The sequence below is a fragment of the Sciurus carolinensis genome, chromosome 2, assembly GCF_902686445.1.
Source record: "Sciurus carolinensis chromosome 2, mSciCar1.2, whole genome shotgun sequence".
In the NCBI taxonomy this organism is placed as follows: Eukaryota; Metazoa; Chordata; class Mammalia; order Rodentia; family Sciuridae; genus Sciurus; species Sciurus carolinensis.
The window spans coordinates 102,861,179-102,887,912 of record NC_062214.1 but is presented as its reverse complement, the minus strand read 5'-3'; the positions used below and the strand labels follow the sequence as shown (position 1 = coordinate 102,887,912).

Below are 26,734 nucleotides of genomic sequence, written 5' to 3'. Positions count from 1 at the left end.
TATAATTTCATGACAAGATCTCTGATGGAGTATCCTACAAAAACATTTTTTTAAACCAAGTAAATTTACATAAACCAAGACAGCTTTAGATAGACCTAAAGAAATGTTTTAATAAATCATCAATTTTAGATATCATCCTTAAAACCAGTTCTATGCTTTTTTTAGGTTATTATTGCTCAATGATGTCAATGAATTAAATGGCTCATCAATAAGGTATGGAAAGGTGCTAGTAAAACAGTTTGGGTAGTGATAATTTAAGACAGTTAACTATTATTTGTGACCGAGTTGAAATTTTAGCTCTTCAACAGGGCACATGTTTGTCCTTATGCCATCAAAGCAAATATTAGAAGTGCAGATTTTTATAGTGATGTCATGGATGGTAGAATCTAAAAAAACTGATACAGAACCAGTAGGGCCTGGGGGTATAGCTCAGTGGTAGAGTGCTTGCCTAGTATGTGCAAGGCCTTGGGCTCCATCCCCCGTACTGCAAACAACAACAACAACCAACCACCACCACCTGATGGGAAGAAAAGATGTACATATCAAATTCAAAATATGTAAGAGTGACGAAGGAGAAAGGGATGATGTAGAAAATAAAATGGGAGAAGTTAGGAAAACTAATAAATTATATTCATGAGACAGGAAAAGGGTCAAAGTGTAATTGGAAAAATAAACGGACTACTATACTTTACCCAATACTTCTTATTTTATTGAGAGTTAGTGGCAAAGTTGAGAATATATGACCTATGAGCTGCCAGTATGGCAGCCAGTCTGAGAGAAGGGACAAATGGACAGAACCTAAAAGGAAGTTTGTGCCATGGGTCTAATTCCTCCTGAAGTCAACTCTACCCTGGCCACTACACATACACCTGGATACATGAGACCTTTTTAGGCTTAGGTTGGGTTCTGTCAGTTCCAACCAAAAGAATTCTACTGATGTAGATGGTGGGGTGGAAAGCTAGAAAGACTTCCTCACATAATGAATTAGGAAACTGAGGCAGAAAGGACTAAGTCACTAGGATTTCAAGGTTACAGAGTCATAGAGTTACACTCTAGGCTTTGAGGCTTCCAGTGCACTGCTTTCTTAGTCTAGTCTCAAACTAGGACTTTGGAAATGAAAGTAGCAATGACACATTTCTTTCCTTCCTTCCCCTCTTCCTTCTTCCTTCCACCCCTTTTTCCCACTCTCCCTTACTTCCCTCCCTCCCTCCCTTCCTTTCTCCAGTCTTCCTTCACTCCTTGTTGTCTGTACTGCCTACAGTAGACATTTACTAACTTATAGTAAAAATATTTATTTTTAAAAGCAAGAAAAAAATACATTCTCATTTTTACATCAGAAGACATTCATTTGCCAATTTTCAGTGAGAATTCTCTAAAAAGAATAGGAACTCAGTGGAAAACATCTGTAAAATCAATAATCTATAAACAGATTTAAGATTCTCATTTTTTAACATGTTTCTTCATGGATTAAAAAATGATCATACCTTTGTGATGAATGGTGTTATGAAAACAAAAAATACATCATAGAGGAGGAGAAGGCCTAGAAGTATCACACATGACTGTTGAGGAAAGAAATAAATTTAAAGGTCAAGTTTCCCATATCTACATTAAGAGATCAAATTACTTTGCAAACAAAATTAAGCACGTGAATGCATTTCAATACTGTTTTTTTAAAGGTATATTACAGTTAACAATGTGAGTAGTTTTATTCTACAATCCACATTAAAATCCTTTTCTTCTCTATTGCATTTGTTTAAAAAAATCACTGAATCAAAGAAATGCTTTCCTGTGACATTTAGTCTGGTAAAGATTTTATGAATTGGGCACATTAGATGCATGACTGTTTTAGCTAGCAAATCAGTGGCTGCCTTTGCCTGGGGGTTAGGATTAATTTCAAAAGGGCATGATAAAGCCTTTTAAAGAGATGAGAGAAATATTCTGTAACTTCACTGGGGATGGTGATTATAAAGTTATACATTGGTAAAATTTCAACAAACAGTATACTAAAGATGGGTGTATTTACTATATGAAAATAATACCTTAATAAAGTTTTGAAAAGAAAAAATATTTTAACTAGCAAAGTAGTATTCTTTACCTTGAAATTGGGTAACTTCAGTGTTTTAATTAAATTCAGACAGAAAGCAATCCCCAAAATATCCTGTAGAATCCAAGCCCACCTAGAATCAAAAAATATTGCCTTATTGTTTTAGCCTGCTATTTTTAGATGAAACTTTTCAAAGAAACAGATCACTAAAGTAATACTACTCAATTGCTATGGTTTGACTGCTTGATTATTAAACACCTAATATGACAGCAACAAAAACCCTGCTTATCCTTCCCATTTAGTAATTCACTATCCTAGCAGAAAAATGAACACTGTTATACTAAGAAAAAGTTGAGAGGCTACTACTTCAGGAGAATGTATATAAATCTTTGAACTTTTACATACGTCTATTTCTAGAAAGGTAGCTGTTGACTAAGGACACTGGTGTTAATATACATTCAAACAGCCTGAACACAAAGGAAGTGAGAGCTATGCAACTTACTCTATCAGAAACTAATATATGTATTTATCAATTGATAATCATACATGAAGCTGCCTAAAAATTGTCTGAACATTGTTTTCCAAATTTTAAAACATTAAATCTTTTAGGTCATCATTACTTTTATGAGAATGACATTAAATAAACCTTAGTTTATATATATGTATATACATATATTTTTTTTTTCTGGCTATTCTTCCTGCAAAGGACAGATGCCTTCTATTCCCTCTTCTCTCTGCAAATGAACAAGTATCTTGTACATCCTGTTCTTTCTAACATGAAAGGTAACATAACATACATATTCATTTGTACTTTGCTCTTCTCTCTTAAAAAATATATCCTGGAAATCACTGTATGTCAATTCATAGAAACCTTCAGTCTTTAGAATTATATTACACTCCATTGTATAGCTTATACCACAATTAAGTATATATTTGAAGTCTAGGTATTGAAACCATAATTCACATTTCCTTCTCTATATAAACTCAAATTGTTAGCATAAGATCTGCTCATTAAAAAGTAGCTTGTTGCCAGGGGCTCATGAGGCTGAGGCAGAAGGATGGTGAGTTCAAAGCCAACCTCAGCAACTTAGCAAGGCCCTAAGCAACTGGGTGAGACCCTGCCTCTAAAAAAACATGAAAAAGGGCTGAGGATGTGGCTAGTGATTAAGTGCCCCTGGGTTCAATCCCTGGTACCAGGAAAAAAAAAAAGGCAGCTTGTTTCACCACATGTTTTGGGATAAAAATAAAAAAAATTCCACAATAATCATAATGAATAAGTATTAGGGCAGTTACAAAATAATCCATCCTTAAATCTAAAATCCAATACACCAAGTTTTCATACCTATCTTCATTTCGAAAAACAGCCCAAACAACAGCTACTGCTATGCATAGTCCAGAGAGAAAAATAAGTCTCACTTCAACAGTTTTGCCACGACAAGTAATCCTAAAATACAGATTGAAATATTTTAGTTTATGTTACAGATAAAGTACAATGTTCACTTGTTATAAAAAGTATCAAACATTAACCAATCACTAGAAGTGACTGAAACGGCAATTCAGAAGCATTGAAACAAACGAGACATAATAATCAGTGCAACAGAACTTTCTGTGGTGATGGAAATGTTCCATACCTGTACCATCCACATGTGACTATGAAATCCTTGAAATGTATGAGACTTGGGAACTAAATTTTAAGTTTTAAAAAATTTTATATAACTTTCATTAATTTAATTTAACCATAAACAGTGATAGATCCAACATATATTGGACTACACAATTTAAAACAACACTCTTACTTTTCCTTGTATGATATTAAAATTACAAATAATAACATAAAAGCATTTGGCATGAGAGATACGTACATGCATTGTCCACATGGTATCTTATGAATTAGTGCAGCAAGACAGTTGTACAGACTCATTGCTGATGCTATGCAGAAAATTGCTATCATAACATAAACTAGAAAAAAAAAAAACAAGATACTAAATTATGTGATAGAAGGAAATATAATAAAATATATAAGCAATATTAATTATTTACTTTTCTTTATTGGATCATGATACTTTCAATCCAGTGAATACATTATTATCTGAATTAGTTACTAAATGGAATATATTTAGATCTTGAGTTTTAAGAGTGGGTATTTTATGTGTTGTTTTAGTTCCTTTATACATGGCTAGGACTGAGTAAGGGGCTGAAGGTGGCTCTGCATTTTCTATCATTCAATAATTTAAAGTGGCATGTTTGTTAAAGGTTTCTATGAAGTGGGTATAGATATTAAATATTGTGAATATTTAATTAAGAGCAAGGAATAGAAGAATTAATAAGTCACTAAGAAATATTTTTTAAAATGCAACTTAGGGATGAGAACGAACACCTGCCATAGACACTAACCATGTTATCTGTATTTTCCAATGAAAAATTTACCTATAATAATTTGACCTATGGTAAAACCAAATATTTATAAATAAAATTCTTTGCTACAATATGATACTCAGGTAGTTAAGATTGATGAGTGTTTTTCTATATTATTCATACTTATTTGAGAATTATTTAAAATTAAAGACATTTGCTGGGCATGATGGCACATGTCTGTAAAACCAATGACTCAGGGGGTCAAGGTAGGAGGATTGTGAGTTTAAAGTCAGCCTCAGCAACTTAGTAATTCCAGTCACAAAAATAAAAAATAAAATGGGGTGGTGATGTGGCTGTCAATCCTGGTACAAAAAAAAAAAAAAAAAAAATATATATATATATATATATACACACACACATATAACTTTCCTGAACCTTCTCAGAAATCTCATGATACGAACAAAAAATATACCTGATTTTTTCAAATTCTACTTAATTTCACAAAACTATAGTTTTATTCTGTAAGGGAGAAAGAAAAACTAGTCTAGACACAGAAAATTAGGAATAGCCACTTTCTGACTGGTGATGCTGGTTAAATAACTTTTTTAGTCCCTTGATTCTCATGTCTGAAATATAAAATATAATAAATGTATTTTGGTATTATTGTGAGAATTTGATAAATTAATATATATGAAGTGCTTAGAATACTATCTAGTACATAATAAATTTTATGTGCTATTATTTTTATTATTGGTTATGTGTGGTAATGTGAGCAGGAAGATAAGACTGCCAACCTGATTTTGGTTAAGTCATCTATCAAAACTGCCTAATCCCCAACTTTAACACAATGGTGAAAATTATGTTTCTTGAGGCACCAAGAGTTTGAGTGCCTCATTCAATATTGTACTATATCTTAGAAAATGATTAAGCATAAGGAAGAGTTTGGTTAACATACTCATCTTCGAGTGCAATGTTTTAATAATAAAATGACAAGGGCAGCCTTAGCAATTTAGTACAACCCCATTAGTTAATATATTAAGAAATGGCAGCAATTTTGGCCATAAGGAATAATTACTGAGGTAAACAAAATCTTACAACATCATGATACATGGTACTGCCAAAGTCATAATTAAATCCTGTGTCTTGGAGTAACTATAAAATTGAATATCAGAAACTACATTAATAAACAGGGTCAACTTTTTAAATAGCAATGAGTTTAAGAAAATATCTTTTTTTAAAATATTTTTTCGTTGTCAATGGGCCTTTATTTTACTTATTTATATGTGGTGCTGAGAATTGAACCCAGTGCATTGCATATGCTAGGCAAGCACTCTACCACTGAGCTACAATCCCAGTCCCAAGAAAATTTCTTACCAAAAATTAAAATGTGCTTTAGGATAGTATAGAGGACTTCTTTCCTGTCAAAGACCATTGACATATCAACTGAGGGTCAAAGATTAAAAATTGAAGGTCAGGTATAAGATTACTAAAATCAGCTACTCAATCTCAACATAACATAAAAATAATTTTAGTACTCAATCTCTCAGTAACAGATTGAAATGAGTGATACTGAGAATGATTTTTTTTTTTTACAGAATTGGAAATACACGCTACCAGACTAGTTTTGCTTTTTTTTAAAATTGGTAATTGAACCCAGGGGTGTTTAACCACCGAGTCATATCCCCAGTTTTTTTTATTTTTTTATTTTGAGACAGAGTCTCACTAAGTTGCTCAGACTGGCCTCAAATTTGTGATCTTTCTGCCTCAGCCTCCAGAGTTGCTGGTATTACAGGTGTGTGCCACCACGTCTGTCCTAATTTTCAAATTGTTGCCACAGATCAGGAGTAACTGAACAATAAACTAAAATCAATACTAAGGCCTCAGTTTTCCAGCCCAGAAATTTATGCTAATGTTTTCCAAATAAGCATTTAATGGTTTTTACAAGGGTTTTTGCTAGTTCTCATCAGGCACACTCCCCTTACTCCTGGTCTCCCTCCTATCTGTATGGCCAGAAATGGCAAATTTCCACCCTGTCAGACCACTAATAAGATTTGTCTAGGGAAAGAGCAAGCCACTTCATACAGTTTCTAGCCCTGCCTTCTTAAAGGAAAAAGAGTACCATTTACTTTCTAGACCATAGGCAAGTATGTCTATATCTTCATATATGGTATGATCCTAACTGCCAGTACAAGTAAAACAAAATCCAAGCAATACAACATCTTGATTTGCAAACTGAAAAAAGAATAAACTATACCTTGGGAGTAAGCAGAGGCAATAAATCAGTAATTTAAATAATCTTTTATTTCATGTAGCTAAATAGAGACAACATGAAATTCTTAGTCTGCAATTTAGATAATGGGCTATCATCTTTAATCTGCAGAGAGGGAAATTCAGGAACCATAGCAATTCTTTCAGGTTATCTATGAACAAGTATTCTTATCTCAGACTAATAGAGACCTAGCACTTTTGGAAATTTATCCAAATTATTTACTTATGTTTTCCAGATAAAATGCTTTAAACAAACAGATTAATCAGGCAAAATCCATGAAAATAGTGTATGCTAAAAATAGCAAACATAAAATGATTTCTTACCCAACCATTTGTAGAAAAAATAAAGCAAGACCATCATAACACAACAGATGACCACAAATATTACAACTGTAAGAGGATTGATAGTTAAATATTCTTCCCTCTTTTTCCTCATTTCTTTATCTTCAGTGTTTGTCACTGCCTTCAAGTTTTCCCTGCATAAACACACATAGGAACTTCAGGAGAGTTCTACCAAGTACAATTATTTTAAAGTTCTAACACCAATTTAATTTTGATTCTGATTATAAAAACCCCAACATAATTCTACCCTCCAGAGATAATCTGTTCTTAACCACTAACTTTTGAAACAGCAGTCCTCCTCCCTACCCCACCAGGCAAACTGTTAAAACAGATGATAATTTATTATATAAACAAATTAATATTTGGGGATACAGTGGAGTAGAGGAAGGGCATTGAGGTGGATAAAGGAAGAATGGGAAAAGGGAAGAATAGTGGAATAATCTCACCTAACTTTCTAATGTACATATATGAACACAACACAGAGAATCTCACCTTCATGTGTATCTACAAGGCATTAAAAAAACTATAAATACATAGAAAAAAGATCAGTAGAGTAGAGGTAAGGGAATAGGGGAAAGGATGATGACAGGGAAGGGGTAAATACAGGGGACTGGATTAGAGCAAATTATAGTTCATGCTTGTCTAATTACGTCAAAATAAACCCTAATATTATATGTAACTAAAATGAATTAATAAAACAAATTTATGAATGTTTATATAAGCTAATTTGGAAACTATATTGAGATAATAAATTTCAAATTACAACCAATGCTATTATCAACGTATAGATAGTAAAGTACTTCTAAAATTGGCCTCTCTGAATTTAAGTACTAAATTGTTCTATCAATCAACTCAGTATTTACATTATACCTATTCTGTGCTTATCAATGTATTATGAAGAATTTAAAAGAATAGTTTTATCCTATCTTTATTTAATTATCTCTAATTCTCCCAATAACCCTGCTGGGTCATAAAGCTATTAAAAGGCAGAGACAAAGAAAAAAGAGCAGCAAGTACCATTTGTTGAGCAATGGAGTGTCATTTGTCAAGTATCATTTATTGAATCAACCTCAACTTGAGTATCATGATCTTATTGTAATAAAAGTCTTTGCTAAAAGTCTTTCTTTTTGGTTTTTTTGGTAGTGTTGGGGTTAGTACCCAAGACTAGGCAAGTGCTCTACCATTAAACTACACCCCCAGTTCTGTTCTTTTCTTTTTTGGGGAGAGGGGCAGGTTCTAAGTTGCCCAGGTTGGCCTTGAACTTGTGATCCTCCTGTCTCTGACTTCTAAGTAGCTGGGACCACAGATATGCACCACAGTGCTTGGTTTGATAAAAGTCTTTCTATGGAACTAAGGCATCTTTCCTTTTTGCATAAGGTACATCTTTCATTTGGCAGAGTAATTTTTATGTGGTCCTGTTCTGGTAAATTTTCCCTTCCCTAAGCCTTATTCTCTTTTAAAATGATATTCAATAGACAGCATGCATTTTACAGTTTGAAAAATATTACTCTAGAAAAGAAAAAAAATTAATAGTAATGGAAGTACAATGGGAATCTATATAAAATAGTAAAACATTTTTGATCAATCAGTAGCTTTTGGAAAATTATAAAGTTTCATCAAACAATATGGAAGATGATTTTAGAGGCTTAGAAATATTACATACTGTGCTTTATAAAGATAAGTAATGAAAAAAATAACCATGCTTACTCACATTAAAAATGTGACTGATATATGTTGAAACAAACTTTCCAAGTATATAAAATATTTAAAGCTCAACACTTCAGGAACCAAGCTTGTTAAACTCTAAGATTTCCCTCAATATAAATCAATCAAATTTTAATATTTAAGATATCGCAAATAAGCTCAGCTTCATGTAGTTACAAATAAGCCCTTTTTAACAAAACCTGTATAGACCAATTTGGAAAAAAAATATTGTCCTTCATACATAAAATAATATGCTCTAAGCATAGTTTTTCATTCAGAGTCACAAACATGAACTGATCCTTCTATACTGTATCGCCTGTTTTAACAGAGAGCCAAAGATACAAACACTGTACGAAGATTGTGTTTAGGTTACTAATAAATAGGAAAATCCAAATTTTATGTATGTTTGGAATTTCTACATGCCTAATATCCTTAGAATTCCTAAAGCATTAAGCAGAATGATGAAGCCACACTGTTGATGACTCAGGCAGGATTAGCTGAAAAAGTTCTCTTGCTTACTTGCCTTCAGTGAAAACAGGCACATTAATCACCTTTCCTGAGAGAGAATTAAATATATATGCCAGGCATGGTGGTGGTACACGCCTGTAATCCTAGCAGCTTAGGAGGCTGAGTCAGGAGGATTGGGAGTTCAAAGCCAGCCTCAGAAAAGGTAAAGAGCTAAGTAACTCAGTGAGACCCTTTCTTCAAATAAAATACGAAAAAGGACTAGGGATGTGGCTCAGGGGTCGAGCCCCTGAGTTCAAACCCCAGTACCGCCCACCCCCACAAAAAAAACACAAGGCATGAGAGAAGACATCACACAGGAGATTTTAACACAGTTCAAAACAAATGAACATCCTTCGTGAATGTCAAGAATTCAAGGGCTGGGGATATAGCTCAGCTGGTAGAGTGCTTGCCTTGCAAGCACAAGGCCCTGAGTTTGATCCCCAGTACCACAAAAAAAAAAAAAAAAAAAGGAATTCAAATACTGGGGCTGGGATTGTGGCTCAGTGGTAGAGCACTTGCCTAGCATGTGTGAGGCACTGGGTTTGATTCTCAGCACCATATATAAATAAATGAATAAAATAAAGGTCTATCAACTCTAAAAGAAATTAAAAAAGAAAAGAATTGAGATACTTTGTGCCAAATGAAAGGTAAGTACTTTCCAAAAGAGGGTTTTTGATGTGACTTTAATGTTTCCTTTTCAACAAAAGAGTCAGAGGAACCTATGACTCTCTTCTCAGTGAAAACTTTATATGACTTATACAAGGACAAACAATGATCTGGTCTTACTGTCACTATGTTCTGAAGTCAGGGAAAGAATTTAAATGTCATTATATGATAAAATAAAATGATTATAATATTTTAAGTCATTTACCACATAACATAAAAGTTTAATCAAACTTACAATTCAATTAGTCCACTCCAGTATCCTCCTAATGCCACAGTGAATACAGCAATTACAAAAATAACCACCATAGTATAGTCAAAGTTAGGTGACAATGGAGAATACATTTTTACTGTAATGTCACGTCCAAATGTCTGAAAGGCAAAAATGACATTTAAAACACAGAAATTCTATTATGGAGTATAGCAGCTATATTCCACATTTACTTTGGAATGGACACTATACACCAGTCAAAAAGACTAGACAACATAATATATTTTCTAGTCAAAGATATGAGCATATACTTTGGTTTATAAAATCTCGAAAGTGCAATGTTTCATATAATCACATTTTGTTCAAGGACTTAAAATTTAAGTTATAAAAAATGACATAAGAGATTTTAAAAGAACTCAAATAAACATTCTTTGTAAAATTCAGCCTTTGAGACACTTTGAACCAAATGAGAGGTGAGTACTTCCCAAATAAAGACTTCATAGGCCTTTAAGCTTCTTGTTAGCAAATGAACAATAGATAATAATCAAAATTAAGTATCAGTGATCAAAGAGTTATACTGTTTATAAATTTCATCTACTATATAATTACTAATGTACCTGTTTCATATCTTTAAAGTCTTTTTGGCTTATAAAGGCAATCAGTATTTTCACATCATGAAATTCAGACCTGTTCCCTGAGGGAGGAAACTAAAAGAAAAATATATATTATGAAAACTTATTAACTAATAATATATTTACAGAATAAAAGTAACACAAACTATTCTATTAAGTGTAAATATTATGTCTTTCTTTAGCTATAAAATGAAGTTTGGAAATTCTTAATATGAGTTCTCAAAATAGAATGAATTTTTTTAACATGAACTTAAGCTGAGATATACTATATATCTGCATATGATCATACTCGCATACTCACATAACACATGCATTCCTAACAATGTCTTTTCTACTCTAAGAACAGAACAAAAACTACAAAACTTTCCAAATAAGTGCCTATCAGATCCCAAATGTTTATTGACAAAGAATCCTACCATCAGATTATTTATAACTCAGCCCCTAAACCAGACCAAAAATAAGTTAATTAACCTGGAAAATTTCATATCATGACAAAAGAAGCCATAGTTTTACAACTTACTAGGACACTGTTATTGGCAACCAACAATGCTTCAGCACCTCCATTCTGTGCAATTCTGGCTTTTTCAAGTAAATAGCAGGATCCCCATTGTACCACAACTGCTTTGTTCTTTAGGCCACCAGGCGGAATATCAGAAAAGCTGCACAGCGGTGTGGTAGTCAGATTCAGCAAACTAATGGAAGTCTGAAAACAAGAAATGTCTTTAACATGATAAATATTACATATCACCTACAAGCATTCATGCATTCAGTGATAGGCATCAGTGTTAGTTTAATTCAGTGTTCTTTTAAGCACTGGGAGTACAGCTTAGTGATGTAGATCACATGCTCAGCATGCATGAGGTCTTAAATTCCATCCTCAGCACCAAAACCAAAAATAGTGCTCTTCTTAATTAGAAATATTTTATGACAAACAACAAGGTTTGGAGGTATTTTTAAATTACACAACTTGCTTCTCCTATAGAGAGAAAAACACCGAGCAAAGGCAATAAAATAATATTAATAATGACCTCATATCAAATTATTTCAACACTAAAATATAATTACCACTCATTCTCAGTTTTATTAATAGTTTTATTTATTTATTTATTTATTTACTTATTTTTGCCGTGCTGGGGATTGAACCCAGGGCCTTGTGCTTGCGAGGCAAGCACTCTACTAATTGAGCTATATCCCCAGCCCGATAGTTTTATTTTTATGAATAAAAAGTAACTGTGATTTACTTACTGCATTTCCTAGGGTACTTGGAAGCACTGTCCAATGAGGGTTATATAGCATGCAGTAGTCTTTAGATGGTAAATGTGTGCCATTTCCAGATGCATGCAGGATTGCTTCCTGGGCAGCTGTCTAGGACACAAATAATAACTTTCACACTGGCAATAACTGAGCTTTTAATAACACTATTTACATACATTTCACCACATTTCTCTAAGAGGATAGGTCTTCCAATGAATTTATTTCTTCTTGTTTTAGGGAATAAAAAGACAGGCTGAAAATATTGAAACTATCTACATTTGCCCAGAACTCACTCATTGAGGAAGATAGGTTATATGAGTCATATCTCAGGGAGGATTCTTGATATGATGTAATAATTTCAATTCTCCCTCATAGCCTGAAACCTTCCTCTCCAATCTCCTATGAGTTACTACTTTATTGTTCATGTTTTACAGAAGAAAACTTTTTAAATTCACTAAAAATCCCTCAACCTATCTTGTCTTCTGCATTCCACTAGTAATCAGTCTTTAAAAAAAAAAAACGGTACATTATTATAAGTACTCTTTAGAAGAGAACCAGCTCAAACTTGAGTAAATTATCTTTACTCAAGTCTTCAAGATTCTGCAACTACCTATTCAAAAAGACCAATCCAGAGTTTAAAGTAAGGGGAAAAAAGAGCCAGAATAATTTTCTTTCCTTTTGTCTGATTTCCTACTAACCGGAAAGAAAAGGCTAAAAGTGATTGAAAAGAATAACTATAGTACACAGGGATGAGGGGTGAGAGAGATTATGAAATAAAGAAATATCCTAAAATGTTTAGAATTATCAGTCCACATCACCAATTCTTTCAAAGTTGGATCAGTACAGATTCTTCCTCTCCTCCTGTGAGCAAATGTTTCTCCAAAACCGTAAGGAAGAAAAAAGAGTGCTTAGCAAATAAAGATGATACATTAAGCCTCTGCCATTAAAGCACATATATGTTAAATCATATGAAATTGCTGATATTTGGCCATTTTTGATCTTGGGATTTCAAATAAGTCAACCTAAATTCTTAATGAGAATAGAGATGTTCTACTCTATGCTCTCCTACCTGAATTGTTGCTTGAACGGTTTGGATTAGAGGACTTTTTGGCATTCTTGGACTTCATTTGCTTATGGATCTAAGCAAGTACAGGGAATTCCTAAGACATATCATCAAACTACACAGAGTAATTAGATGTGGAAAAGAGTTTTTATTCAGCTATATACTTGGTGGCCATGAATGTTATGAGCTGAACCAATGTTATTTTTATTATATAACAAATTATATTTTACATTTATCTGATTTAGTGCCATTGATTTATAGGTGAGGGTTCTGAGACCAGAGATACTAATATAACCTACCTAAGGTCATACAATATAATTGTCTATGATTCTATATATATCTGCAGACATACATGACGGTTGATTAGATTTAGATTAAATATTTTTGGAAAGAATATTTCATAAGTGAATTGGGCATTTCTTACTGCATTCAAAAAAATGGTACATAACATCAGAATTTCCAACCATTAGTGATACTGAGTTTGATCATCAGGTTAAGGCAGTAACTGCAGTATTTCTATAATGCAAAAGTATATTTTTTCCCTTTGTGACTGGTAAGTGACCAATCTGTGCTCCATGTGAAGAGTTCAACAGCATTTCACCAGGGTTTTGGCATTCATGATGGGCCTCATGAAAACTGTATATATTATCCTAGGGGTGGCAAATGGCAAATGACGCATTTTAACATTACTATTCATGAACTGGTATTCTCCTTCTGTTTTTCTTTTTTTTTTTACAATACTGGAGACCAAATCCAGAAACTCACATGTGCTAGGCAATTGCTCTGCTACTGAACTAACATCTTCAGCTCTTTTTTTGAGACAGGGTCTCACTAAGCTGCCACAGCTGGTCTCGAACTTGTAATCCACCTGCCTTAGTCTCCCAAATAGCTGAGATTACAGATGGGCGACAATGAACCCGGCCTTAATATTATTATTTTTTTTAAATTTTTTTTTTTTTTTTTTTTGGTGCTGGGGATCAAACCCAGGGCCTTATGCTTAGAAGGCAAGCACTCTACCGACTGAGCTATCTCCCCAGCCCCAATATTATTTTTAAAAGGGCTTTACTTTCTCCCTCTATCACTTTTGTTCAGTATCACTAGAGTCATTTTTTAAAAAACTCAATGCAGTATAATTAAAATTGTTTGATATTCAAATCTCCCCACATTTAGTCAGCTAACCTCTTTTAGTTAGACCTCATTTGTTTTTCAGGATTTCTTGCTTATTTGGCAGAAGACATCCTGGGCTGACCTTGTCCTTTATCTGCTATAGCAATTCCACTAGTTCCTTTTAGAGAGGAAAGGTGTTTAGATCAGGATCTGGGTTTTAACATGCATACTGCTGCTGAAATGGTATAACCTTTTTATAATTAGCATCCATTAAAACTTTTAATATATAGAATCCTGGGTCATAGCCTACAGATAAATAAATGCACAGATGAATGTATAAGGATATTCATTACAATATTATTTATTTTAGGGAAAAAAAATCAACAATTTCTCCAGCAAAGGGATTACAACATTAGAGTATGTATAGTATGCAGCTTAAGGGAAAGAGCTACATCTATCTCTAGAAACAGATAATGTCTATAGGAAGAAATGCAAGTTCCAGAGAGACATTTACAATGCAATCCTATTTTTATTTAAATAATGACTTCCCTAAAAGTCCCTTTATATACATGAGTGTGTGTGTATATATATATATATATATATGTATAAATATGTAAACATACACATACATATGAACCTAAAGAAAGATGTGGAGAAACACACATAAAAAGAAAGGAGTGAGAGGAAAACAAAGGCAAAGGCAAGGGAGAGGGTTGGGTGGTAGAGTACCTGCCTAGCTTATGCAAGGCCCTGGGTTCACCCCAACACCACAAAACAAAACAAAACAAAACACCCTAGAGATTAGAGGAAGAGAAATTAATAAAAGGAATAATGTTCAGACAAAACAAAGGGGTACATACAAAGTTTCTTCCTCTCATCCTCACATTTACTCTTAGGGGTTTCTTTTGTAGCTTTCCAAAACTATATATGAACATTTGAGCTAAATATATACATATATATTTGTTTACAAATTAGGGTCAAGCCACACATACTGCTCTGTAGCTTTTCTAAAATGTACTGTATTACATTTTTTCCATACTGCTAAAAATATACTACCTCCTATTATACAACTACAATATTATTATTTTTATACATATAAAAATCTAGAGGATTAAAAAAAAAAAAAACTGAAGTACCTAAGGAAGAACAAAAATGTCCAAAATTGAACATGATACATTTTTACACAGGATTATAATCTTTTCTTTAAGTGTACAAAATCTATTAATGATAAAAGCAAATTTCATTGATATAGAAATTACTAAGGCAAAACACAAATTTTAGTGGAAGACTAATATAAAACATGAAAGTACAAACATAAATAATTCTAGAATGGTTAATACTGAATGTGGAGCATCACCATGCCTATACAACTTGAGCATTTCCACTAAACCTTTAAATATCTTGGTAAAATTTCTCAAATATATTGCATGGCTCTAAAAATTCAGTCTACTACAGTAGATGTTATATTATAACATGATAGATAATGTTATAATATAAAAATAAAAACTATGAGTTTTAGAATTAGAATCCTAGGATAAAATGCCATTTACTAGCTCTGTGTTAAGTCATTTAACCTACCTTAAGTTTCAAAATCCTCAGCTTTGAGATGACAATAAACACCTGGACTTCATAAAGTTATCATAAGGATTAAGGATTAAGATAAATTATGCAATTACTTGAAGATATTAAGCTCTTAGTAAAGGATAATTATTACTAAAAATACATCTAGCATCTTGCTAAGTACTCGTATAATGCAAAAGAAATACAAAAGATTACGGTTACTTAGGGCTTGATGGGATGGGAAGGTAGGGGACTGATAGCTAAAGGGTATGGGGTTTCTTTCTTTTTAAATAAGGTTATGTTAAATAACATTATTTAGTTTTAGGCTCACAGCAAAATTGGACATAAAGTACAGAATTTCCATATATGCCCTTATTCTACACAAACACAGCCTCCCCTACTATAAACATCCCTCCCATCAGAGAGGTAATTTGTTACAATAGATACATCTTCAATGATACATTGTCACCCAAAGTCCATACTTTACATTAGGGTTCACTCTCCCTGTTTTCCATTGTTATAATTTGGATCTTAAATGACTCCCAAGACTCATATGCTATAGGCTTGGTTGCTAACCTATCCTACTAGAAGGAGATAGTAAAATCTTTAGGAGATGGATAGAAGCTAGGTCAGTGGGAGTATGGCCTTGAAGAAGATATTGGAACCACAGTCCATTCATCTCCCTCTTTCTTTGCTTCCTGACCACAATGAGGTGAGCAGATTCCTTTGCCATGCACCCTTTGTCATGGTGTACTGCCTTGCCACAGGCTTAAAGGCAACAGGACTAAGTGATCATGGACTGAAAACTCTGAAACTGTAAGCCAAAATAAATGAAATATTTATTTCATTCTCATAAATTGATTTTTTTTTCAGGTATTTCTGTCACAGTTATGCAAAGCTAACACATAAAACTGGTGCTGAGTGGGGTCATTGGTGTAACTATACCTGATTATGTGGTTCAGAAGCCTTTGGAATTGGTTTGCAGGAATTGTCTGGAAAATTTGGAAAAGGGGGACACAGAAAGCCTAAAATACTGTAAACTGAGCTTAACAGGCAATTCTGGTGAATGCTCAGATGACCATAATGCTGACAGGAAGGTACACAGTAAAGGCCAGGCTCAGGTTTCAGATGGAAATGAGGACTGTACTGGGAATTAGACTAAAGGTCATTTATGTTACCTTTTGACAAAGAATTGGTCTACATTTTGTCCATACCCTAAGTCTCTGTGGAAGACCCAGTTTAAGGTATATGTACTCATTAATCTTGTGGATTTTTCAAAGCAGCATAGCACTACAGGCTGTGCCATGGGTATTACTGGCTGCTTTTAGTCAGATACATATTGAGAATTGGGAGCAGAAAGCAGAGCAGAAAGATTTGAAAAACGTTAAGTTTGGCCAGAATACAAGTGTGTTTAAAATTGTGTGGAGATTTAGTGCCATTAAAAAGCAGTCAAAGAATGTGCATAGCAAAGATGCCTGGAGGGCATCTCAGAAATCAGCAAGAACCAAACCATCATCATGGTTCAGAGGTATAAACCTTAAACCTGAGAAGTGGGCATTGGAGTACCCTGTTTGCATAGGGCTACCTAAGGAACTGTCTCCCCAGGATTCCTTTTGCATTCAAGACCTTTGACATTTGTTCAGTAGCTAGAACTTCAGAGGCTGCTATAGCCATGGTTCAAGACAATTCAGGTAAGGCTCCCACTGGCAGCAGACCTTGTTATTTATTGCCCAAATGGTGCTGGTTTTGCTAGTGTGAGGAATCCAAGAGTTATGGGGTCCCAGAATCTTCCACTGAAATTTCAGAGGAAAGGCTGGGAGGCTAGGTAGTGTGTAGTGAAGCCAGAGTCTCTGCAACCAGCCTAACAGGGTAAGTTGTGAGAGGGAAGCTGAAGATTGAGATGGAGAATCCAGGAAGTAAGAAAGACCAGGAATGTGGAATGCTTGCCAAGGGAAGCCACAGTTGGAGAGCAGAGCTAGCCCAACAGAGAGACTATGTGGGTTGCAGGCAGCAAGGTCACAGAGGTTGGGCTGCCGACGTCCTTTAGAGCTCATGTAGTGCTACTATGTGCCCCAGGTACTGAAAATAGACCTACAGGATTTAATAATTTCCCTGCTGGGGTTTCATTTTGCTTTAGTCCAACCCTTCCTTTCTATGACCCTATTCTTCCCTGTGGAATATGTGTCACTGTATCTTGGAAGTATGTACCTTTCTTTCTAATTTCTGTAGGTGATTCAGAGTTTGCCTTGAGTCTCAGGAGATTTTGAATTTGAACTTTTCAGCAATGCTGGAACATTTAAGACTGGGGACTCCTGGAGATGAACTAAATGCATTTTGTGTTGACAGGGACATGAACCTTTGGAGACCAGAGGCAGAATTTTATGATTTGGATTTTTTTTTTTTGGGGGGGGACAGGGGAGGTACCAGGGATTGAACACAGGGGAGCTTAACCACTAAGCCACATCTCTAGCTTTTTAAATTTATTTTGAGACAGGATTTCGTTAAGTTGCTTAGGGCCTTGCTAAATTGCTGAGGCTGGCTTGAACTTGTGATCCTCCTGCCTCAGTCTCCTGAGCTGCTGGGTGGTTTGGATCTTAAATGTCCCCCAAAGATCCATATTCTATAGGCTTGGTTGCCAATCTGTGGCATTATTAGGAGGTCGAGTCTAGTGGAAGAACATTAGGTCACTGGGAGCATGACCTTAAAGGAGATATAAGGATCCTGGCCCCTTCCTCTCTTTTTGCTTCCTGACCACCATGAGGTGAGCAGTTTCTTCTGTCATGTTGTCTTTGCCAAGATGTACTTCCTTGTCAAGGCTCAAAGGCAACAGGGTCAAATGACCATGGACTGAAATCTCTAAAACCATGGCCCAAATAAATCTTTCCTCCTTACAAGTTGATTTTCTCAGGTATTTTGTCACAGTGATGGAAAGCTGACTAACACATCCATTCTATGGGATTTGACAAATATATAATGACACATACCCACCATTATAGCATTATGCTGAATAGTTTAACTGCCCTAAACAGCCTTTGTACTCTACCTACTGTGTTTCTTTTTTGAGGTGATGAAATGTTCCAAAATTGGCTACAGTGATAGTTGTAAACACCTGTGAATATACTAAAAAATAACCACTGAATTATATACTTTACATAGGTGAACTGTAAAGTATGTGAATTATATTTCAGTAAAGCTGCTACCAAAGGAAATACAAATCAAGAAATACTCTTATTGGGAAGATTAAAAACAATTCTTTAGCTAAATATTTAACATAATACCCCCTACTCCATTATCCATGCCATCTTTTAGCTCTTCCAGGACTCTACACATTGGCCAATTTTCACCTGATAATATTAAGATGTTAACCTTTAACCCTGTAAATATTTAATTTCCTCAAAAGCCATACAGATTAGTTAAGCATGGTTTTCTCTTTTTTTCTTAAAGATTATGCTTAGCAATTTGTGTAGCAATTTCCTACTGTTTATTATACAGATCAGTGGTTCCTGAACTTCAATGTTCTTATTAAAGTATACATTCTGATCCAGCAGGTCTTAATCATGCTTCTCTCTAGCATGATTATGCATTTCTAACAAGATTCCCGGTGATGCTCTGATGTTGGTCTAAAGTATATGGTTAAAGACTTCATCATGAATAGCAATGAAAGTCACTAGTCTTCTAGTCAGTACAAGGGTGCTCTTAAGAATTTTTTCAAAAGATGAAAGACACTGCATCTGCAGTCAGCTGGCACAACCAAAGTTTATATTTTGGCAAACAGTTACCCCATTATGTTTTTTTTCTTCTTATGCTAGAGGTTGAAACCAGGACCCTGTGCATGTTAATTTTAAGCATGTGCTCTACCACTGAGCTACAATCCCAGCCTCCTGCTTCCCTATTTCTTGCATGTGTTCATTCTGAACTCCTCAGTACATACCACTGGGTCCCAGTGCCCCACTCTGCATTAGCTGTTCCACTACCCTCACAGTCTCAAATTAAAACCAGTTCATGTCAAATAAAACCTATTTTCTAAATAAGAATATATAAAATGGCAATATAATTATTAGTAAACACAGAGGAGGAACAATCATTTTACCCATTACTCTTTCAACGTAGGAAGTATCCTATTCTTTACGAACATTGTTCTCTCTTACACAGACATTCATTTTAAGTCAATAGCAACACAAAGAGTTGAAAGGGAGCTCTGCAAGAAAAAGTAGATTTGGGACTGTATGTCTGAATGACATATATTTTAAAATCAGGCCTAAATAACCTTCTGATCATTTACTCTTTCCTGTTTAAAAACTTACGTAATCTAGACAACTTACGTTGTTTCCAGTTCTTTTTCCAGTATCCAAGGATTATAAAAATGATGCACTGAAAGTGACCAGACCCAGACACACAGATTATTAGGTATAATCTTAATTACTTAAATAGAGGTTGATAAGGTATCAGAGATTTACAGGGAATCAGAATAGTCTGTGGGCCATAGGAAAAGTAGGGCCAGGATCATTTCTTGCATTTGGAGAATCTGAAACATGTAATGCAAAGGCTAAAGAGGTACTAGGATATGGGGAGGAGACAAAGTAGTCATTCATTCATTCAAGACTCTGCAGTTCATGAAGTATATGGCAGCAAGGAATGAGTCAAGTAAGGTTCCTCTTTCATAGAGTTATATTCTACTAGTTACCAAGATCCAGCCTGCTTCCTGATTTTCCCCAAGTAATCTTACTAAAAGTATAGGTCAGCTTTTACAGAATTTAGGATTTATAGTAGAATACACAAATTTAAATGCCTAAAAGACCAGGTAAGTAATATAAATGAACAAATCAGAGTAGATTTAAGACTCTTAAGTCATAACGAAGCCTTGGCAAATTCTGGGCAAAAGGTAATAAAACACTTTTTTTTTTTCTTTATTTCTTTTTTTTAAGTCTTAGTAGAAGGGGCTATACCTGGAGACTTTCTGGTCTAACTTTTCATAAACAGATTCAATTTCAGGTGTTTTTATTGTTTTTTGTTTGTTTTTTAATGGTGTCAGGGATCAAACCTAGGGCCTTGCGCATGTTAGGCAAGTTGTCCCCTACTGAGCTACATCCTCAATCCTTCTGCCTTTTTTTTTTTTTTTTAAGCAAAATTTATCAAATCAACCTTTTGTTCTATAGACTTAGAAAAAAAATTCTAACTGCATAACTCAGTGGAAAAAATGTTGAAAGACTTGGGTCTAGTCCCATTTTTTTGGACTTACATGATCTGGGACAAGTCATAATCTTCCTGACCCTTTTCAGAATTATTTTCCATTTCAAAGGAGATTTACATGTAGGTATCACACTACTGATACACAGTCATCAGTGAATTAGAAAGCAGACGATAGGCTGAGGAAATTCAGACATCTCAGAAGCAGGAAGGTAAAAGAAAAATTATGAAGAACATGAAATTTAAAGGAGGAATGTGACAAAATCAGACAGCTCAGGCTGCCATAATAAAATATCATAGACTGGGTGGTTTAAACAACAGAAATTTGTTTTCTCAGTTCTGAAGGTTGGAATTCTAAGATCAAAGTTCCAGCAGAGTCCGCTTCTGGTGAAGGTTTTTCTCTTGCCTATAGACAGTCATCTTCTCATAAGGTCCTCACAGTGAGAAGAGAAACTATCTGTATTTCTTCTTATCAATGCATTAATTGTGTCATGAGGGTTCAGGTTCTACCCTCAACTAAACCAAATTATCTCCCAAAGGCCCCACCCCTAAATAACGATTACACTGGGGGTTAGGATTTCAACATACAAATTTTGAGGGACATTATTCAGTTAATAGCAACTCACCTCTAACTCTACCAAATTCTTGTCCTTCTTACAGACAAAATAAGTTCATTCCATCTCCATAGCCCCAAAAGATTTAATGTATTCCAGCATCAACTCTAAAGCCTAAAGTCTGAAGTTTTCTTTAAATCTAAATCAGATACAGGTAAGACTCAAGGTATGGTACATTCTAAGGTAAAATTTTGCTCCCGCTTTGAACCTGTGAGACCAGAGAAATTTGTTTCTAGAATAAAAAGATGGTACCAGCATAGGATTGAAATTCTTATTTCACAAGGAAAGAACTGGAAGGAAGGAAGTAGTAATGGGTATTGACCAAGTCCCAAACTGAGTAAGGCAAGTTTTCTTGTCTTGAGGTCAAGATTAATCCTTGGGCTTCATATCCTACCTTCCATGACTCTCCAGGGTGACTCTACTTCTTCTGCAGGGCACTGCCTCACGACTTAATGCAGGTACCTCATGACTCTATTGGCTGTCATTCACCCCAAAGACTCTGGGTAGAAGACATCTGACCTATTGAAACCAAAGTGGTAGATTCTAATGATCTCTAAATAGCCTTCGGTTTCATTTTTCCCTCTTCTGGTAAAATAGCACATTCATAGCCAAATAGCTCTTTTGCACTGACGTGTCATACAAAATATTTCATTTCACCCCTGTCTCCATTCCCTTCAGTTCAAACTGGCAGTATTTCTGCTTATATAAATCTATAAACTCTTCATCAAATGGTGTTCAACCACATCATGTTTTTTCAAGAAACAGATTTCTCATTTTTAAATATGGATAGGCTAAATTTTTTCTAAATCTTCAAGTTCTAGTCCCATTTTGCTTAACAATTTCTTTTTTTGTGTGTGGGGGGAGTACCCACAAAAACCAACCACTCAACCACTGAGCCACATCTCTAGCCCTATTTTGTATTTTATTTACAGACAGGGTTTTACTGAGTTGCTCAAGATCCTCCTGCCTCAGTCTCCTGAGTTGCTAGCATTACAGACATGCCACTGAGCCTGGTAAACAATTTCTTCTTCAATTCACCTCTCCTTTCATATTTTACTGTAAGAAATCTGGATGAAGCAAACTGTTTCTATATTACTTTACTTAGAAATCTCATGTAAATGTTTAATTTTTATCACTCACCAAGTTCTACCTTCCACAAAACACTAGAACATAGCTCAGTCAGTTTCTTGGCTCTTTTAATCAAAGGCTGTCTTTTAACCACTGTCCAATAACACACCGCCATAGAAGGGTTACATAAACAACAAAAATTATTTTTTTTTTTTTCACAGTTTTGGAGGCTAAAAGTGTAAGATGAAGGTGCCAGAAGGATTAGTTTCTAGGGTGGGTTTTCTTCCTGGCTTGGAGATAGCCACCTTCACAGTCCGTCTTCACATGGAAGGAGAGAGAAAAATCTCCAGGGGGTTTCTTCTTAGAAGTGTAATAATCCTATCATGAGGGTTCTACCCAGGGACCCTCACACTGGGGGTTAGGGCTTCAGCATATGAATTTGGGAGGGGCCATAATACACTATATAGCACAGCATCATGTCTCCGACTGCTTGAGTAACAAGATACACCTTTCCCCTGGAGGTTGGGAGAAGATGACAGAAAATAAAGAATTAAGATTCTTTGAGTTGAGGTATTATACAAAAAGAATAAATTTTCAGAGATTTTCTTCTGGGGATCTTAATTATCATTTTATTTAAGTAGTCAAATAGCTATGTAATACATCAAAATCTTTGAAGTACAGAAAAAATGGAGAGAACTTTGATTAAAAAATTATGAGAAATACTTAAGGTTCTTCAGAGAAACTTGAAGCAATTTTAGAAAACAGATCTAGATTAAACATCACTTGTTCTCTCTGAAAAAGTACCGCGTGACTGGGTCCACATTGGGAAATAAAGGTCTAATAGCTGGGACTGGCGGTGAGTGGGTTGAACTAGGGAAGGAAAAGCATGAAATAAAATTATGGCAAGGTCGAGATGGAATTAACTACCCACCAGGCACTCTTTTTATTTCTAGACCTAAAGGTTTAATAGGTTTAAAAATCATTAGAATAAAAGTCAGGTGCGGTGGCTTATGCCTGTAATCCCAGGAAACGCCTATCATCACAGGAGACTAAGGCAGGAGGATGGCAAGTTTGAGGCCAGACAACTTAGCAAGACCTTATTTCAGTATAATAAAAAGGGGAGAGCACATGCCTAGTATATACAAGGCCCTGGGTTCAATCTCCAGGACCACCAAACAAACCAAACCAAACAAAAAAATAATAGCCAAATATGCTGTGGCTTGAGTTCAAAATACACAGTGAGGTCACTCTAATATGAAGACAACAAGATGAGGAGGGCAGGTTAAATGATCTTTAAAGACTTTTTCAATACTAAATCCTCTGCCTCTTCTACAAAAAAGTGGAAGCAGTTTCTGAAAATTACGCACTGTTCTAGATGAAGATGTTGGGAAAGTAGTGCCAGTTTCAAAAGCCTAGAAGGAAGAAATGAAATGACTGAATTGGCATCATTAATTTGGATGAACTCAAGCCATCTATAGTTATAAAGTTAGGGAAAAGAAAAAAACAAGGGCTACAGGGAGAAAATGGTAAAAGACTTCAGATAGTGCTGGAGGAAAACAACTAGCTATTCATAAGAAGAAAGGAGAGTTCCTGCTGATGAAATGAAAAGGAATGAAAAGAGACCATCTCAGGGAATTGAAGGAAGGAAGGTTCAAGAAGAAAATAAATTCACAGAGAAATAAACAAGAAAGAGAAAATTTAAAATAAGCTAGAAATGAAAAAGACCTTCACAGTTTAAAGATTTTGTAGATTTATTCACAGTCATTAGCACAATGCATAGCATATAATAAATGAACACCAAATACTTATGGGGTAAAAAACAATGTTACTTATTCCCCACAACTACCCTGGGACTGAAGAGTAGAGAACCCAGATTAATATGGTGAGACATGATACAAAGGTACAATCTAAAAAGCCTAAAATCTAGAATGTGGGAGAGGCAAGCTAGCTACAATTTAGAATAGGGATAACCTTTAGGTTTGTGAAGCCCATGAAATTGTGAATATTCTCCTTATATTTTTCTGGTGAGATGTTCAGAGCTTTTAATAAGAACTTCAATGTGAGTTTATGAAGAACTAATGTATAAATGGGGTAAAAATGGTGGGAAGGTGAGATTATATCTACATATAGATATAATCAGCTTAAACAATTCAAATAAAAGTGAGTGCAAAAACACTTTGCTAAGTTTTATATGTAGGTTATATGTTGTGTTTACATACTATCTGGATTACTATCCTTTGAACAGGTATCATCTGTCTGATTACACAGAAAAACACCTCAAAAACTGAGACTAAGGCTGCTACTTTGTTACTTTTCATTGTATTTTTCCACCCCATCGACACAATTTTTATACATTCATTCGTGTTCCTAATGTTACCTAGCAAATTATGAATACATCAAAGGTATTTAACACTTAGTGGTTTAGAATTTAATAAGCGTTAAAGCACTTTCATTTTTAATACATTCACTAATTATTAACCCTTTAAACAGGAGTAAACAAAATATACTCTCTCAAGAGAAGTCACACATTCTAATGGAAAAAACAAGACAGACTAACATACCAATTTTGTATAAATAACACTTATAAAACTTCCCAACCTGAAAAGCCTTAAGTGAAAGTCAATAGGCACCAAAACTGAAACTCTGAACACTGACCTCCTAATCGCCCACGGAAGCTTATATTACGGGATGCTTAATTTTAAAACATTACTTTTCTGTAATTATGAGAACAAACTTGTGAGCACTTATTTGAGTGGTTTTTTTTTTTTTTTCTTCTCTCAGCCGACATTTCACACGTTTAAAACAGACAATTGAAAACCACTAAAGGCATTTCACTTTGGTGTGTTCTTTTAAAAATCATTTTAAATCATTACTATCACAACACAAAACTAAACAAACCCTCACAAAGGAAATCACATGAGCCCTAAGACGAAGCTGGAACTAAGAGGGGGAAGGAAAAACTAAAAACAAACCAACCAAATAACCTGAATTAGTGCAATTAATTTAAAACGCAGTCCTTGAACCACTACACGTTCTGGGGCCTTTATTCTCAGGGGAAAGAGGTTGCTAAGCGGTAAGATGAGCCAGACAATAAAACCCTGAGGCCAACTGAAAAAAAAAAAAAATGCCAACACGATGAAAAACTAGAGAAGCACCCCGGTCAACGTCGTGTAAGGGATTCGCAGGTATCTTTGGGGGTGGGGTACTTCGTCGGGACGGGAACCGGGTGATGGGAAGGAAGGCTGGAGGGAAGAGGAGGCTGGAAGGACGGAGTGAGCCGTGGCAGGTGAGGGGAACGGAGAGCCAGACCAGGCCGCGGCGCGCAGAGCGCAGAGCGCGGCCCGGCGGCCCCGCGGGGCGGCGGGGCGGCGGGGAGGCGGGGAGGGCGGAGGGGGCAGGGAAGGCGCCCCTGCCCTCCCGGCCCCGCCCCGGGGAGGCACGATGCCCGCCCGCCCTTCTTACCAGCGGCAGCAGGAAGCCCCAGATCAAGGCGGCGGCGGCGGAAGCGGGCAGTCTCCGCTGCGGCCCCATCACACTGGTGGGCGCGCAGGCTCCGGGTCGCTCCGGGTGCCTCAGTGGCGGGGCTCTGCCGGGCCCGCAGCTGCTGCCGGGGCCGCCACAGTAGCGCAGACTTCCTCTTCCGGCCCCGCCCGGGAGACGCGGAAAGCCCCGCGTGGGGCTCGAAGTCCCTGCGCCCGCGCTGGCGGGCCACGCGCTGCGGGTCTGGGCGTGCCGCTTTCCAGTTGTCTGACCCTCACTCCTGCCAATCCCCCGGCAGAGCGAAGGGATTTTCTCAAGTCTCTGCTCCTGGAAGTAAACCCAGGTGCTGGAGCCCCCAATCTACGGGTCATTCTTAATTCATTGGCCCATCCGTAGTACAAACAAAAACACAAAAGCAAAAGCAGGAAAATCTACTCTGACCTAGAAAGTCTTCTTTGGCCCGGCCTTCCTCTCAGTTACCATCTAAACTACTTTCCCGTGTTTTCCGTGTTCTAAGTCACATGGTCCTTCTTGGTCTTTTTTTTTTTTGGCGGTACTGGGGGTCGAACCCAGGGCTCTGTTGCAAGGCAAGCACTTTACCAACTGAGCTATCTCCCCAGACCCTCTTTTTGTCTTTCCTTCCTTGATCCTTCTGACCCTAGCTAGTAGTTCTTT

The 26,734-nt window shown here is 35.8% G+C and overlaps 1 protein-coding gene across 2 annotated transcripts in view; it reads right to left on the bottom strand.

Moving 5' to 3' along the window:
* Sppl2a (signal peptide peptidase like 2A) overlaps window positions 1-26,255 on the bottom strand; it is a 41,812-nt gene extending 15,557 nt beyond the window's left edge. The window contains exons 1-11 of one of the 2 annotated variants that reach the window (XM_047542162.1): window positions 26,042-26,145; window positions 21,906-22,030; window positions 11,972-12,091; window positions 11,247-11,429; window positions 10,712-10,801; window positions 10,122-10,255; window positions 6,992-7,143; window positions 3,907-4,003; window positions 3,387-3,488; window positions 2,096-2,177; window positions 1,485-1,559 (exon numbers count right to left, since the gene is read on the bottom strand). In XM_047542162.1, coding sequence (XP_047398118.1) covers window positions 1,485-1,559; window positions 2,096-2,177; window positions 3,387-3,488; window positions 3,907-4,003; window positions 6,992-7,143; window positions 10,122-10,255; window positions 10,712-10,801; window positions 11,247-11,429; window positions 11,972-12,022 — 966 coding nt within the window. In that variant the 5' untranslated portion in view covers window positions 12,023-12,091; window positions 21,906-22,030; window positions 26,042-26,145. Of the gene's footprint in view, window positions 1-1,484; window positions 1,560-2,095; window positions 2,178-3,386; window positions 3,489-3,906; window positions 4,004-6,991; window positions 7,144-10,121; window positions 10,256-10,711; window positions 10,802-11,246; window positions 11,430-11,971; window positions 12,092-21,905; window positions 22,031-26,041 lie in introns of both variants that reach the window. The other variant, XM_047542160.1, reaches the window with a different exon arrangement.
* Window positions 26,256-26,734: the final 479 nt, after the last annotated feature.